This window comes from Heteronotia binoei, chromosome 2 (assembly GCF_032191835.1).
Source record: "Heteronotia binoei isolate CCM8104 ecotype False Entrance Well chromosome 2, APGP_CSIRO_Hbin_v1, whole genome shotgun sequence".
Lineage (NCBI taxonomy): Eukaryota > Metazoa > Chordata > Lepidosauria > Squamata > Gekkonidae > Heteronotia > Heteronotia binoei.
In genome coordinates this window covers 45,138,485-45,155,831 of record NC_083224.1, presented here as the reverse complement: position 1 = coordinate 45,155,831, position 17,347 = coordinate 45,138,485, and the positions used below count along the sequence as shown (strand labels likewise).

Below are 17,347 nucleotides of genomic sequence, written 5' to 3'. Positions count from 1 at the left end.
GAAAGCAGCCATGTAAAAAACAATCATCTTCTGTGATTAATCCACATTCTTCTTTCATCCCCTAAAAATGTTTGCCAGACAATCTGATATCCCTGATGCCATTCAAGTCATGCATTCCCCAACCCCCCCCCCCCCCCCCCGGAGAATTAAACCTTGAAGAAAATTCAGCTTAGTAGCTATTCAAGGGGCAATGCGATGCTTTTACAGACAATTGCCATTGTTTGATGTCATTTTCAGCATGGACCAAGTAGAGGTCCTGTATGTCCAATGCAGTCATCTGTGGTGCAGGCAGAAAATCTGTGTTCATCAACAGACACTAGAAAGCACTTAATATAGTTAGGAACTAGGCTTCAAAAGTCATAATTAATTCTTCAAGCTGGGCAGCAGGGTTTATGGGGAAGCTGCAGTCAGGAAAAAGGATCGGTTAGGTGGAAGTGCTTTCAGAGCACAGACCTGCTAAAACATTGGTTTCTGGCATCTGCTAACAGCGCAGCACCAACTTTTTAAAGGACAATATAGATGTAGAGCTAGAAAAATATTATTTTCAATTGTTTGGTTTGTTTCAGTGTTGACTATAAACCCAAGAAGATAAAAACTGAAGAGATCAAAAAACCGAAGAAAAGGAAACAAGAAGAAGAAGAGGTATTGAAGATACTTTTCTTGTACTATGAACATCTTTTCTTGTAGAAGGGATGGCACAATTAGATTATAATAGCAACTCGGAATAAGGAATGCAACCTTTGTGCAGCAAATTCATCTTAAAACTTCAAAAGGTGCACATCAGATGCTGGCCCGCATCTGGAGAAGTGCACAAGGCAAGACAAATATACATAGCAGGGATTTTTATGGGTTCTCAGCAGTAGGTCCGTAACACAGCTTCAGAAGAGAACCGTTGTCTGATTTGGCGTGGGGGCCTTGCTGTCAAGGAAAAGAAATGTAAAAGGCACACTGTGAGCACAATCTTATGGGGAGACACAGATAAGTGGTTGGGTCAGGGCAGATGCTTTCAAGAAGAGGATTTTCTTTCTCTTTCAAGCATCTACCATACACATTCTGCTTCTGATGGACTTCAGTATCTGAAAATGCTTTAGCCAGCTTTACAGCAATTTATGGAACTACTGCTTTTTGATGGAGAAGTGACAAACGTGTCCACGTGATAGTTAGGGGTGTGCGTTTGGGTCTACTGGAACTAGAAATATACTCCAAAACACCTTATTGATATTTTTCAGGTGTGCTTTGGCATCCCCAATGTATCTGGGATTTTTCAGGAGAATGGAAAAAAATCTTCCCCCAAATCCTAGATATAAACAGGGTGTTTTAAGAGACTGCAGAAAACAGCCTCCCAAACAACTGAAGAGGGCACACTCTCCCCACTGGCTCAGCTGGAGCTCTTTTGGGCTGTTCAACCAAACTGCAGAAGAGAGCACCAGCTGAACCTGTGGCTTTGTCACTGTTTTTTTCCACCCTCTGAATTTTTGATTCAGATCTATTGGACCTGAAAAAATTAAGGATTTCCAAAAAATCTTAAGACCTGAATCCTTTGCCAGTATTGGGATCTGGGGTATTTCAGGAATCCCAATTTTTTTTCCAGGTCCCATAGACCCAAACTGAAAAAGACCAAGAAAAAAACATGCACATCCCTACCCTGAGCTTTATCCTTTTGAGCAAATAGCCTTTTAGAGATGGAGCATGGGAAAGAGTAAATACCACTGCTCAATACAGTACAGCTCTGATAAGCATCCCGTCACCAGAGCAATTAGTAAGTTTTCAAAAAAAGATGATCTGTCTCATCTAAATGCACCCAGGCGTTGCATTTGTTTCTGGGCCCAATTTAGCATGCCAGTTCTTGTCTTTAAACCCCTGAGTACCCTGGGTCCCAAAAAGTACATTTACTCTTGCATGAATGTATCCGTTAAGGTCAGAGTCAGCAGTCTGCGTCCCTACCTGAGATTGGTGGGAGACAACAAAAGCGGAGCCTCTGCTGCAGTGGCACTTTGATCTTGGATAGTGGTTCACCTGGCACCAAGCACTTTAGGCTCTTAAGCACCAAGCAGGTCCCCCCCACCCCCATTTCCCTAGACATTTTGCTGAATTTGCCAACTGTTTTTTCTCCATTCCCTTTCCTTTTGCATTTTGTCCCTGTCTTTTAACTGCTGCTTTTCCTGTTTTGTTTTATTCTCATACTGCCTATTAGGTATATTTAAAAAAAAATGTGTTTAGTGAGCCATTCTTTCTGAGAGAGGGAATAGCCAACAAATATTTCTAATAAATTTTACTCTGCATACACATCTCCTTGCCACTTTTGTTAAATACTTGCCTTTGTTCATTTGTCTGGACTGATCCTTTCCCATTGATACATGTAGGGAACATACCTGTTCTGACATGTTTCTTGCTATCTGGTTAGCTTATGGAGGTGTCACATAAATCAGGTTGTGCAAAAATCAGGTTTTAGTTGGAGCCACACTAATAGAATTGGGTTTTATTGGCTAGGCAGTTTGTTCAGGCTCTCATACCTCCAGTTTCTTTTGAAAAGATTATTATTGTGCACCATGGTAGGCTCTATATACTAGTTGACAAGCACATCATCCTTCTGTGGGTAAAAAATGATTAATACTCAAGAACCTTTGTGTGCAAAACCATGTCAAATGGCACTTGTATCATTTGTTTTGTATTTAAGGATGTCTTTTTATAACTGCTGTCTATTCCTTTGTTCTTATCAATCTTGCAGGACAGCAAACCCAAGAAAATAAAGAGCAAAGATAAGAAGCCTCCTGAAAGGGATATGAAGAAGAAGAAAACAAAAAAAGAAGAGGAACAGAAATGGAAATGGTAAACACTCCCCCCCCCCCCAATATGGGATATTTCAGCTAATAGCCAGCTGTTTTCCATTACACCTGAATCATCTCACCTGCTGATACAGAATGGTTTCCAATTGCACACAACAACACTCTGAATTTTCTCTCCCTCCTAGCCATAAAAATATGGGAATAGCTTCTGATTTCAGTAGAGTTCATTGTTGAGGGAGAATCCACTGCTTCGTATCTTAAACCTCTTTCTCATTTCTTTATCCTGTAATACTCCATTTTTGCTTTTATAATTCATCCTGAAATGTATCTTCCATTAGAGTCTTGGCAACTGACACTTTATAATACCTGTGCACTTCTGGGGTGGTCACTGTTCCTCTACCCTATCTCTTCTCCTCATGGTCTTCCCGCTGCTTCTGCTGTGGTTGTATTCCTCCTTTGAGCCATGGAGTGAAAAGCTCTACACCATTGTCTGGAACTTTTGCTGAATTTACATCAGTTGCTGAAAGTTGTTGGTCTATAAAAGGGAAGGTCTTCTTCAACAGTACTACTAACTGCTCCCTTCTCTGCAGTTGTAGTGACCAAAGAGGTACTAAGAAGCAAATGCTTCAGTATCCTCTCCAGTCTTTAAAGCTTCCTGCCACTGCTGCTAAGAGCAAAGGAGCACAATCTCCATTAATGGAGCTGGTCCAGGTGCAACAGAAGAGTGCCTAGCTGCTGCCTCCCTTTCCATGCCTCAGCAGTGGCCTCTGGTAGCTGGATTTGTGTATAGCCCTGACTTCTAACATTCATATTTCTTGTGTACACTTAAAAATGTAAAATATGCTATAAGATGTAAATAATCTTTTTACAAAAAGGTGTACAGATTTACATCTCAGATCCATGACAGTCTGGGGCTCAGCTCCCTGTCAAATGGAGATTTGCTGCTGCTTTATTATTGTCGGCCCTAATTGCTCCTTTCGCCATTGATCTTTTTTTTCTTACTTTCAAGATGCAGTATTCCCCATCAGGTTTATAACTGTATAGTGGCAGTCTCTTGTTTCTCTCTCTGTCAGGTTGGACCATGCATAGAATAACTTGATCTCTCTCATTTTTAATGGTCTTTGAAGATGTAAAAACGATTGAGTTAGGAGATCTGAGCTGAAACCTTTCACCATCTTTTTTTTGCATCTAAATCATTTTCTATAATTCCGTTATCACAATCCCTTTGTTATAACCATTCTTGAACATTAGCCAGCCTCTGTCTTATTTTCTCCTGCTTTCCGGGTTTGGCAGCCAGGCTCCTGTTAGCTCTGCCAGATCCCCGAAAGCCATGCTGACTGGCTAATAAAGCTGTACGCTCAGAGGTGTGTTTTTGCTAAGCACTGCAGTTGTTTAGATTGCCTCCCTGCTGTTGTTTCCTAGGCCCATCTGTATCTGCTGTTAATGAAAAGTGTTTGTTCCTGGCTCACCTCTCAAGACTGGGCTTTTCCTAATGATCGCATTCTGATCTTCACCTAGTGCTGGTTCACACACTTGCTTTTAAAAAGACATGTAAAACAGAATGGGTACAGTTCAAAAATTAATGTTCTGTTTATTTCGGTGACAGAGCATTTCCTTTCCTACTGAGATCAACAGGACTTAAACATGTCTAAATTTAGAAAGTTCTTGCCTTATATGTGCAGGCAATGTCCATTGACTATTGTATGTATCTTTCTTATTGGTACTTAAGTCAGAAAACTGGACTTGGGCACTACTTCCAGTCACATGGGGGTTTTGCTGTGAAATGCATGAAGGACTATTTCTGTATAGAATCATGAGTCGAGAGATACCTGAACTCTCTTACTTAAGGAACTGGTTCTTCTGTAGCATCATCTACTCAGTGTCTAGCTCTGCCTGGAACTGCATCCTCCAGCATTTTGATTGAAGATGATCTCAGTTGTCTGACTGAAGATGATCTCAGTGATTTTACACTACAATTTGAATTTTAGGGTGATAACATTCACAGCTTTGTTATACTTCTGTTGAGAGGGTTATCTCAACATTTTTTTCACTATTGAAGCTCCCACACCTCTATTCCAAATACAGGAAATGCTGCCATGAACTGACCCTTCTTTCAGACAAGAGCTGCAGGAATTTAGCCTATCCCCTCAGATTTATTCCCAGAATGTGGATGTAGATGTCCAGGTTGTAATGCCAGCTCCATGCAAAGGAGACTAGGTGGAAGCCCATGATCCAGCAGTGGCATTCAGGATGGTGGGATGATGGCTGCGTTGAAACAGTTTGGTTGGGGGTCATTAAAGGATTTCGTATGAGGAGAGCGCTGCCAACCCCCTGCTGTGAAGTCAAATGAAAGCAAGCGGTTTTCTTAGCAACCACTCTAATGTTAGGTCTGACGTCTGGTTTCCTGCTGTAAGATGGGAATGGCTTAGCTGAGGAAAGAGAATGCTTGGGAGTCTAGTGAAAGGCCTGCAGTTTGGCACTCAACCATTGAGTCACTAATCCTCTGACTTAGTGTTACCACTTCTAAAATAGGGCTCTGTGTGGCATTCTGGGCTGCTTCCAATATTCCTTTTTATCCTTATTGGTATCATTTTCAGATGGTCATACCTGCTGTAGCTGCTTCATATGTCAGGTGATAGATGTAGGTACATGTTAAAAGTGTTGCTAATGTCTTTTATTCTTCTGTGTTTTCTAATGTAGCTAAACATCCTCCCCTACCATCACCACTTGTGTATACCTACCAGGAGTTGTTGAGGTGTAAGGGCCGATCACAGCTCCCTGCTGTTTGCTTTTATATGATGTATACACAGTGAGGAAGAGAAAAGGATGCTTTTATGCCTATATTATCTGAAACAGCCACCAGTGTCACTCTTGAGCTACATATTCCAGTGGAAGGGTGGAATCAACATATCTCTTTGATCACATGCTGGAGAAGAACTGTATTCAAGCTTAACCAAAGTTTTCTGCAGTTGTATTGAGAATTTAAGCCCTTGTTAAAAGTACAGGTTTTGTTTTAATGCAAAAAAAAGAATTCTGTTGAAATCATTAGAGTCATGCAGAATTTTAGACAGCTGCAGTAAACATTACAAGCTTGGGTCTGTCGATCCAATCCTAATTTTGCTCTGCAGCTCATCTTTTTCTAGGAAGAGCTCCTTAACTGGAAGTGACATTGCAGATTGCTTTTATACTGGTTAGGAAACTAGGCTTCCATTCCACTAGTGGCAGAGCTTTCCTTCGATCCAAAGTGCCTTCCCACCAGCAGGATGCAACCGCTCTTCTGAGCAAGGCCCTTATCCTAGCGGGAGACTCTGCCATTAGTGGGACAGTCCCAAGGCTGAAGCTTCTCATTAGCTGGTTTAAATCTTGACCAAGGTGGTATGCAGTAATGAAAATAAAATATACACCTTTTTTTGGTTTTTGCTAGAAGTGACATTGGTGAAGTCTGCCATGTTTTGTCTGGCTTCAGTGCTTGTAAGAACATCAGAAGTACTGGCATCTTATAATAACCAGGCATGGATGTAATTGTGTTACGCAACCATTTAGCTGTCCAGATTAAACTTTAACTGGAATGAATGCCTGAAAACAGTAACTGCTACATCATTTTTCAATGAACTGCCAACTTCTGGTTAAAATCAAGCGTAAGAAGTCAGCGTACTTGGGCTGATTTTGAAGAACAGATGAGAGATCCATGTCTGATTCTTTGGAGTGCTTACATCTACATGACAATGGTTAAATAGACCCACACTTTCATTTCCCTCTGTCTTAAAGGTGGGAAGAAGAACGCTATCCTGAAGGTATTAAGTGGAAGTTCTTGGAGCACAAAGGTCCTGTGTTTGCACCGCCGTATGAACCTTTGCCTGAAAATGTCAAATTCTACTATGATGGTAAGCTGTTAAAAAAGTGGCACTCCATGGAAAAAAATTTTATCCAATGTGATCTCAAGCAGATAACCATTCTAAGCCCATTGATTTAGAGGAGTGTAACACTGCTTTATAATAAAAGCAGAAAAGATTTTAAATGGGGAAAATGTTGTGGCCTGAGTTTTTCAAAGCAAAAATCTACTTCATTCATCTCTAATATTCATAGAATGTGTGACTGCAACACATTTGGTGTAGTGGTTAAGTGCACAGACTCTTATCTGGGAAAACCGGGTTTGATTCCTCACTCCTCCACTTGCACCTGCTGGAATGGCCTTGGGTCAGCCATAGCTCTTGCAAAGTTGTCCTTGAAAGGGGAGCTTCTGGGAGAGTTTTCTCAGCCCCACCTACTTCACAGGGTGTTTGTGGGGGAGGAAGGCAAAGGAGATTGTGAGCCACTCTGAGATTCAGAGTAGAGGATGGGATATAAATCCAATATCATTATCATCATCATTACTCTTCTAGAGTTTATAACAAAGGTGTGTAATACCACACATCAGGAGCAGCTGAGCAGCATGTAAACCTAGATGAAGTGGAGTGGTTATAGTAGGTGTGTACACATGTGCATTTGCTTTACAACAATATGGAAGAAGCATGATCCCATAATGCTTGGGGCAGGAGGCAAACCTCCATAAAGCAGCTTTACGAATCAGTAACTCAGGAAGTAAACTTTAGGCTTCCCTTTTAGTGTGTGATGCCTCACTGTTGATGACTCTTGTCATGAAAACAGTAATTGAGAAGAAGAATCAGTACATTAAACATAGGTATATTTGTATCAGGGCTGCAAGGATGTAGATAATGGACAGGCTGATTTGCTGTTAGTCTTTCCCATTGATACACCTATACTGCTGAATCCTTTGGTGCTTCTGGCACTACCAAGAAAGTCAGTTGTGCATTTGACTGGCAACACTTAAAAGTGCTAGCCACACCCACTGTTAGTCATCAGTTACTATTGGGCTCAAATGTGTACCACATTCAGTACAGCCAGGGCTTAGCTACCACTTTTCAAGGCATCCTCCTATATATCTGTGTTTGCTTATGATAGCACAGTCAGTTTCTAGTAAAGTATGAAAGCTTCTCCCTAAATTTACCTGGCTTAAACTGTACGTGCTGTCATTATCTCAGAATGTAAAATTCAAATCCATCTACTACTTATTTAAGGTAGGCAAGTGTTTCTGTCTAAAACTTTTCCAGAAATTCATACTTCAGAATAAAAAGGGACAAAACAAACCCTAGTCATGGTTAAAGGGCTCTTGAGCTGCAGAAAGGAGCCTTGGAAACAGTATGGGTATGGAGCTGCATGGAACAGTCTGGCCATGCTAGGGGAGGAAGGTACTTTCTTGCTCAGCATTGGCATGAGAATGGAAATCATGCTGTTCCCCAACTGGGTAGTCAGCAGGTCTGTGTAAAACTAGCCTTTATGTGCTGGTTTCATCTTTTCAGGATGCTTGGATGGGGCAACTAGGTAGGCAGCAGGAAGGATTCAGAGGAAGGGGGAAGCATTTGTGAGAAGCCCTTCCATACTGGCAGTCCATTGATTTCCAGAAGAGGTTTCATCAGGGGTTGGTATAGCATTGGGTATATCAGCTATCCAGTGGTTCCCTGGCCCCACAAACCATGCAATGGAGGTTAGACCCAGGAGGTCACAATGTGTTAGTTCACTCAACCCCTTTTCTACTTCCTTCAAGTTCTCAGGACAAAGCAATTTATATCAGGAACCCTGTTTAGGACTTCAGATCCCTTTTTCTTCTGGCATAGGGTGGCTGTGTGACTGGTACAGAGAGAAGGTACAATTTATAGATTTATTTAAAATATATCCTCCTATGTCTCTTTAAAGGTGGCTAGCAAAGCAAAAACCAATAGTCCAGTTGTCCAGGGTTGGTAACACAGGGCATTTACAGCAGCAGTTCAGGAGTGAAAATTACAAGTTCTCAGAGAAAGCTTTAGGAAAAGTGGCTGAAATGCCATTCTGTTTATAATGCTGATGGTGTGTTCCATTAGGGGAACCCTTTCAGAAACACTGCTTTTATTTCTTATATTTCTCTATGTATGGAGAGAGTGAAACAGCAGGGATGCTTTATCTGAAAGCGCTCTTCATTTCAAAGTCTTAAGTCAACACTGTTGTTCCAGCTCAAGATAGGGATAGACCTGTGTGCGGAATTGGGCTTCTGCAGGTGCTTCTTATGGAGCTTATCCAGCTTCTGTGAAATGGACTATATGCATCTTTTGATGGAGGTGCTTCCATTGTCTTCATTTGGGACAGCGAGTACTTGTCTGAAGCCAGGTAGAAAGTGGTATATTGACGTTCAGCAGTTTGCTATCTTCCCAAGGACCGAAGACAAGTTCATAGATGACATCAAAATACATTGCCTTTGAGAATGGTGTTTCTGCACTTGGCTGATTCCTGGCTTCTAATAAAAGATACTTTCAATAACAGAGACTATTCTTGTCCATTTGGCGTCCACCCATCTCCATGGCTTACCTGGCTCTGTGTCATCAGATCACTGTAGTGACCACCTGAGCTAGCAGAGAGAAAGAAAAAACTATCTAGAAGCACAACTGACTCCCAAATTAGGAATAATATAGCTGTTTATTCAGTTGATTTTCAGTAAAATACTCTATAAAGCACAAATTTCTTGTTATACTTATGACTGTTCTGGTCCAGATGCCGGAGAATCGCAGCCTCATTTGCTGCAGTCCTGCTTCTAAAAACTACTTAGCATTTGGAGCAAAAAAGTTGAGCAACTTAGCCCACATAGGCTTGGACTAAAGAATCACCGAAACAAACCAGTCAACTAATTTAAATTACCTCTAGCTTCAAGATATGATGCACTGTGACTTTGTTGCCTCTGTACCATAAGACCTAACCCCAAGCTTCCTAGATTCTGACTTGATTGCCTCTATGCTTGTAATGTTGCTATAACCTTTGTTTTAGTTCTACTTTGCCCATTCAAGTGGTGGTAACATAAGAGAAGCCATGCTGGATCAGGCCAGTGGCCCATTCATTCCAACACTCTGTGTCACACAGTGGCCAAAAACCCCAGGTGCCATCAGGAGGTCCATCAGTGAGGCCAGGACACTTGAAGCCTTCCCACTGTGCCCCCCTCCCAAGCACCAAGAATATGGAGCAACACTGCCCCAGACAGAGAGTTCCAACAATATGCTGTGGCTAATAGCCATTGATGAACCTATGCTCCATATGTTTATCCAATCCCCTCTTGAAGCTATCTATGCTTGCAGTTGCCACCACCTCCTGTGACAGTGAATTCCATGTGTTAATCACCCTTTGGGTGAAGAAGTACTTCCTTTCATCCGTTCTAACCCAACTGCTCAGGAATTTAATTGAATGCCCACGAGTTCTCGTATTGTGAGAAAGGGAGAAAAGTACTTCTTTCTCTACCTTCTCTATCCAATGCATAATCTTGTAAACCTCGATCATGTCACCCCTCAGTTGACGTTTCTCCAACCTAAAGAGCCCCAAGCATTTTAACCTTTCTTCATAAGGAAAGTGTTCCAACTTTGCAATCATTCTAGTTGCCCTTTTTTGCACTTTTCCCAATGCTATAATTTTTTTTTTGAGGTGCGGTGACCAGAATTATACGCAGTATTCCAAATGAGGCTGCAACATTGATTTATACAAGAGCATTATGATACTGGCTGATTTGTTTTCAATTCCCTTCCTAATAATTCCCAGCGTAGCATTGGCCTTTTTTATTGCAGTTGCACACTGTCTCGACATTTTCAGTGAGTTATCTACCATGACCCAAAGATCTCTCTCTTTGTCAGTCTCCACCAGTTCACACCCCATCAACTTGTATTTATAGTTAGGATTTTTGGCCCCAATGTGCACTTGGTCACATTGAACCTCATTTGCCATGCTGATGCCCACTCGCCCAGCCTCGACAGATCCCTTTGGAGTGCCTCACAATCCTCTCTGGTTCTCACTATGAACAATTTAGTGTCATCTGCAAACTTAGCCACTTCACTGCTTACTCCCAACTCCAGATCATTAATAAACAAGCTAAAAAGCATCGGACCCAGTACTGAGCCCCGCAGTACCCCACTGCTTACCACCCTCCCCTCTGAAAATTGCCCATTTATACTCATTCTCTGTTTCCTGTTAATTAGCCAGTTTTTGATCCACAAAAGGACTTGTCCTTTTCAGTTCTGCAAGATGGCAGTAGGCCTCTTGAAAGAGAACCATTCCAGCATGAGCAGCGGCAGAAATTTATCACAAGTTCACCGTTCCAAAATATTGCCAACTCTTTAAAAGGTCGTTGGCAAGTACAATAATTGTCCCCCTTTGCTCTAGCTGTGAAATGCTGGCAAAAGCCTTTCCTGGCTGCACTGGAGAGTGGAAGCTAGTGGAACAGTAGCACAGCCTGAGCCTGTGTTAGACACCTGGAAAAGGAGGCCTTAGGTCTGTGGAGCATTGATGTAGCAGCTGCTCCCCCCTCTAGCTGCTTTTCCACACAGCTAGTTTCATGCTGAGCCTTCATTATGCTGCCTCACTCAAGGGGAAAGAGGGCATGAATCTCTGAAAGATTGCTTGGGCAGCCTTTTACTACTTGAGCTGGATGAGTTAGAATTACCTATATACCGTGACATGCCACAAAACTGGCCCAGTGTGAATGATTCTGATGCTAGTGATATGATGTATGATAACATAGAAATGGTGGGTAAAATGGAAGTACAGTGTGGTGATGCATATGTCCTTATCTAATTTTTCTGAAATGAGAGCAGCTACCCATCCGCCGGCCAATCCATGCTGGTGTCCTGTGCCTACTGCTTTGACATGCCATGGGGCCCCCACCCCCAAGGCTTCATGTCTAGCCAGTTTGGGGGTGTAAAAATACATTTCTAAAGTTTCCAGTTGCTGTCTTTGGAAAGACAAAAATGAGTTGGCTGCAGTCTGTGCAGATATATCTTAGTGTACATCTGCTGAGGAAAAGGTAAGAGATGTTGAATGCACACAGTGAAAGAGACAAAGGCTTCTATAGAAATAGTTGAAGTACAGGGATGAAGCCATTTTGTGGCCACATAGCAGCAGTCCTTGCCTACTGAGTGTTGATCTTCTCTGATCTGGCCATCCAGAATTTGCCATTTACAAGCCAGAGACCAGTTTCTAATCTTAGTGTACTGACACGTTCCAGTATCTTCTTAAGGAGCTAAAAGATATATCCTAAAAAAAAAAAATCTCAATTTCACTTGGTCCTGAAAATGTTTTGAACTGGAACAACAGCATTTTTATTCTCCTTCTTTAGCTAATGCCAATGTGTTATATTAGGTTAGACATTTTAAATTGTGCTGTCTCCAGTAGAATGCAGGCGACCTCCATTACAGCATTCCTCTTTTGAGCCCCACCTTGCCTTGAAACACAGGGATATGCGATAACTTGTTTGTAGGGTCATTATTCTAGCTGTGCATTGTATATTCACAGAGGGCCAACGCTGGGTAGGGATGTTCCTGGATCCTTTCACTCCGAGGTAAGAGTAGTAGACTGGTTGAGGGGTTGATTGTCTGTAGGATGCTGTCGCTTTATCCTCCCCAGCTGATCAGTTGCACTTGTTGTCGTAGGTAAAGTCATGAAGCTGAGTCCCAAAGCAGAAGAAGTTGCCACGTTCTTTGCAAAAATGCTTGATCATGAATACACTACAAAGGACATCTTCAGGAAAAACTTCTTTAAAGACTGGCGAAAGGTATGGCATCATGGAAGCGTAGGGATAAAGCTGGTGTCCAATTTTCCATCTGACTGGTTGTCCATAGTGAGTAACTGTTGCTTCTAATGGAGCAGTAGATGCCTTGTCCTTACTTGGTACCTCATTGAAACCCTTAGAGTGCTGCATTAACATTCTGCTTTTCAGTCTGCTCTTTTCATTTTATTGGAACATGATCTTGCTTATGTTGCCTGTCTCGTTTCCCAACAGCCACCCCTTGTTTTGAGCCATCAAACAGAAACGGTGCAGGCTTGAAATGGTCAAGGAAGAAGAGAAAGTGATCTGGGGAGGGATGCAGAGAACATGTAATAAAACAGTTTGGTTAGAAAAGAAGGGAGAGGGAAAACCTCATATAATGGGAAGGGGAGAAAAATGTGAGGAAGCTACAGGCTTGTAGATTTGAGTCTCTGAGGACACAGGAGGGGTATGGGCAGAAAGAATGTCAAGTCATGGTAAGGGAGGTAAAAGCTTCAAGTCATTTTTGTAATGCAAGTCTGTGGGCTGTATTGTATTCAGTGTCTCTGCTCCATGTGGTGAATAGAAAATGTCTTTGTATTTAAAGCTGTTTTTGTTTTTGTTTTGCAATTTTAGGAGCAGACTACTTAATTGCATTGCTGTTTGTCACTTCCAGGGTTCTGTCTATTAAGTAGCGGTTTGAGATTCTTAAGAAAGCTTCCTAAATTCCTGGAAATTTACCCAGGCTGGGGTGTGTGTGGATTTAAAGCCAAATCTGGATGTGCATGAGTGCAGTGGAGACATCAAGCCTAGTGCCTGCTATTTGAGAATTGTTTCAAGTACTGCCAGATATGTGAGAGAAATTAGGCTTTTCTGTTGAATTAACCAGTGGTACACCTTTCTGCCTAACACTTCTGTAATGAGGTGGTCTTCTTCTCCCCCACCCCCTCCAAGCACAGAGACTGAAAAACCCAGGTTTGAGACCCGCTCACTGGGGTCTTTGGGCCAGCCTAACTACCTCATAGTGTTGTTCTGAGGATAAAATAGAAAGAAAACAGACACAAACCACTTTGGGTCCCCATGGGGGAGAAAGGTAGGATATAAAAGAAGGAAATTCAAAATAATAGAATCTTAATACTGAAATGAATATGCCCAGTACACTAACTGAGTTGGCACAGATGACCTGGGTTGTTGAGATGCCTGAACTTTCCAATAACTGAGGAATGGGTGAGGTAGGATCAAGGTGGTGTGTAACACCACACATCAGGAGCAACTGAGCAGCATGTAAACCTAGATGAGGGAAATCCAGACTCTCAGTTGGCTTTGAAGCTTATTTGAATATCCTTGAATGAGTCCAATCTCAGTTTAACTGTTTAGAGTAACTTCTGGCAATCCTTTGTTCATCACCCTTCCCTCAGAAGTAGGAGGCAAGGTGGACATTGTGAAGATCTTTTTCTTAAAAACTGAGAGGGGAAAAACCTCATGCGTCATGGTCAGTGTGTGTGGCAAAAACTCAGTAGTTAGCAAAAAAGAGTTTCCAGAATCCAGGGGTGTGACTTGGCTGAGTACGGCAGTAGTTCTGAGATTCCTTCCTTTCAATCCTGTGTCTGTTTTCATCTGTCCATCCCATTCCTCATCCAGAAAAGAGCACAAATTTTGTGTTTCAAAAAGTCTTCTAAGCAGCATTAAATGATATGAATATATTTGAAATGTAGCATTGTGACTGCAGGGTTAGCTTTTCTTTGGTGCATAGCTTTTCGTTTCCGTATAGCTTCATGTTCATGACATTGCATTTACATTGTACAGTGAAGCGCGTTGTATTGATCAATGCCAGGAAGACTCCAAGATGCAACCTCAAAAACTCTTTTTACCATTCTTTTTCTGTATACTTGTTTTCTGGAGTTAACCCGTATTATTATGTTGTAGTTTTTCTTTATAATGGCAACTTCCAAACTGAATTTACTAAGAATTAGGGTCAAACGCAATTCCTTTCCTCTAACGCTTAAGAATGCTTTCAAGGTGTATATATATGTATTTTTCCCCTTTCAGGAAATGACCCCAGAAGAAAAGAGTACCATTAGTAGCCTCAGCAAGTGTGACTTCACCCATATGAGTCAGTATTTCAAAGCTCAAACAGAAGCCAGGAAACAAATGACCAAGGAGGAAAAACAGGTAATTTTACTTAGAAAGGGTTGTTTCCCCCCACAAGGAACAAAACCCTGACCCAGCTAGCCCAATTTCACCAGATCTTGGAAGCTAAGCAGAGACCACCCTGCTCAGTATTTGGATGGGAGACTTCCAAGAAATACCAGGGTTGCAACATGGAACTAAGGAACTAAACGCCTCTGAACCGCTCTTGCCTTGAAAACCCTATGGGATTGCCATAAGCCAGCTGTGACTTGACAACAACCCCCCCCCCCAAAAAAACCCCATAAATTATGATCCGAATGCTTTCTTTCTGTGCCACCTGTTCTTAGTCCACTGGATCAAATAGTCATCTCCATTTCACTGAGTAGATTAACTGAAATCTCCTGGTCTGGCAAAAGCTTGCTGTTCCCTCAGCCTTCGGAGGTTGAAGGTGTTTGATCCTTGCTAATGTGCTTCAGCCGACTTCAGTTTTGTTTCTGGACTGTGTACTTTGTCAGGGTGTTACAGGTAATATTCAAGAGAAACTTATTAAGAAACTGGCATTTACAAATCCCTTGGAGTGTGTGTTACATATAAAATAATTTCTCATCTCCCTCCTCCCCCCCCCAGCTCCTTGGTGTTTCTTGGTTGATCTATTTGCAATGCTGATATTGTCACCTGAATAACTGGATTTCAGTAAGAGCTTATGGTACTTGCCTTTGTTTGGCATCTTTCAGTAATGATTTTTGAGTCGCTCAGCCTTGAAGAAGCTGGGGAAAATGGATTTCTCATTTATTTTAAAGCCCTGGAATGCCAGGACTCAAAATCTTCCCAGTGGTGGGTGTGAGCAAGGAATAGACTTGCAGCATTTATATATTCAATTTTTTAGGGGGGGGCGGGGTTATGGATTTTCCCTCCTCTTATTAAGATTGGAATAGAAGTAGGGCACATTCTTGTTTTGCTGCTTGGTAGCAGTATGAGTGATGTCTGCAGGAGTGCAGATGCACTCCTGGCAGGGAATTCTTTGCCTCTTTGTCCTGTGTTAGTGTAATTTCATACAAGACCCAGTGGCAAACCTGTCTCGGTTGCTGTGCATGGACTCAATGAGGAGCCACAGTCAACAGAAGAAGCACTGTATCTTGCACTTCCAGCTGATCCCAGGGAGAATGCAGAAACCCTGAACCAGTGCCTGGAGGCAGTTTGACTGGATGCAGGCTAATATACTGAGGCTTAATCCTGGCAAGACAGAAGTGCTGCTGGTGGACAGAAGGTCTGGCTTGGGATTTAAATTAAATTAAATTTAAGGCATTGCCTGTTCTGAATGAGGTTGCACTCTCCATGAATGAACAAGTCTGTGGAGGGGGGTGTTCTTGAACCCAGGCCTGCTGCAGGATAAGCAGGTGATAGCTGTGGCCAAGAGTGCCTTTTACCAGCTTCAATTGGGTAGCCAGCTGTGGTTTTTCCTGGCCAGAAAAGATCTAGCGGTTGTGGTACATGCCCAGATTAGATTATTCCAGTGCACTCTATGTAAAAAGGTAAAGGTAGTTCCCTGTCGTTTTCAACTCTGGGGTGACGTTGCTTTCACAATGTTTTCACAGCAGACTTTTACGGGGTAGTTTACCATTGCCTTCCCCAGTCATCTACACTTTCCCCCTAGCAAGCTGGGTACTCATTTTACCGACCTCAGAAGGATGGAAGGCTGAGTCAACCTGGAGCCGGCTACCTGAACCAGCTTCCGCTGGGATCAAACTCAGGTTGTGAGCAGAGGGGTCCGACTGTGGTACTGCAGTTTTACCACTCTGCTGCCCTTAAGATGTGTTTGGAAATGTTAGTTGTCCAGAATGCTGCAGCCAGGTTGTGGACTGGTGTGGGTTGTAGGGACCATATCACTCTAGTCTTAGTCCTCTTACATTGACTTCCAATTTGTTTCCAGGCCCAATTCAAGGTGCTGGTCTTGACCTGCAGAGCCTTATATTGTTTGGCGTCAACATACCTTAGGGGCAGGGGTATTGAACTCATTTGTTACAAGGGCCGAATTTGACACAAATGGCAGTTTGTGCGGCTGAGCCATGTGTGTCATAAAAAGTAACGCCAGGTAGTGGAGATATAAACTTTATAAAGAATACAGATAAACACAAAGATATTTTTAAACTTAAAATACAAACATGCTTAAAACTCTAGTGATTGTTTGTTTAAAATGGAAACATCAAGAAGCACAAGGACCACAGCAGAAACTAAAAATATAAAATGCTGTAAGTCTAGGAAAACATAAAATGGCTGGGCATTGCAAGCTTCTCTCCCCCCACCCCCATACACTCTGGGTCTACTCAGATTGGCAATGGCTCCCTGGTGTAATCTCCCTTTGACTGTGGGTTCCCAGGTTAGAGTACTCACAAGGCACCAGTTCTCAGGATCGTTCAGCAGAGACAAGCTGGCTTGAAGTATCGACCCTTTATTGGCAAGGAACTTCAACTGGCCATAAATGCTGCAAAAGTGAAACTGCTTTAGTTCCACTGCATTGAAATACATTGCAGCACAGACAAAGTTATAAGGAAAACACGGAATGGATTTTTCCATTAAGGTCTCTGGTCCCAGATAGTCTATCTGGTTGTGAAGACCTTAATGGAAAATCCATTCCGCATTTTTGCAGCTTTGCAAGCCCAGAAGAGCTTCCAGCTGAATCAGGCAAAGACAAGGCAGAAGGAGCTGGCAACTTTGGCAGCCTTGGAGCTTCAAAGGCTGAGGACAGGAGGGGAAGGGAAAACGTTGCCGTGGGCCTGATTGAAGCTCTGGGCGGGGCCACATGTGGTCCACGGTCTGGGAGTTTGACAGCCCTACCTTGGGA

The 17,347-nt window shown here is 42.4% G+C and overlaps 1 protein-coding gene across 2 annotated transcripts in view; it reads left to right on the top strand.

The window, feature by feature from the left end:
- The window catches only part of TOP1 (DNA topoisomerase I), a 107,536-nt gene that overhangs the window by 68,591 nt on the left and 21,598 nt on the right, over positions 1-17,347 (top strand). The window contains exons 7-11 of one of the 2 annotated variants that reach the window (XM_060230920.1): positions 567-638; positions 2,728-2,829; positions 6,555-6,670; positions 12,281-12,402; positions 14,425-14,547. In XM_060230920.1, coding sequence (XP_060086903.1) covers positions 567-638; positions 2,728-2,829; positions 6,555-6,670; positions 12,281-12,402; positions 14,425-14,547 — 535 coding nt within the window. Of the gene's footprint in view, positions 1-566; positions 643-2,727; positions 2,830-6,554; positions 6,671-12,280; positions 12,403-14,424; positions 14,548-17,347 lie in introns of both variants that reach the window. The other variant, XM_060230919.1, reaches the window with a different exon arrangement.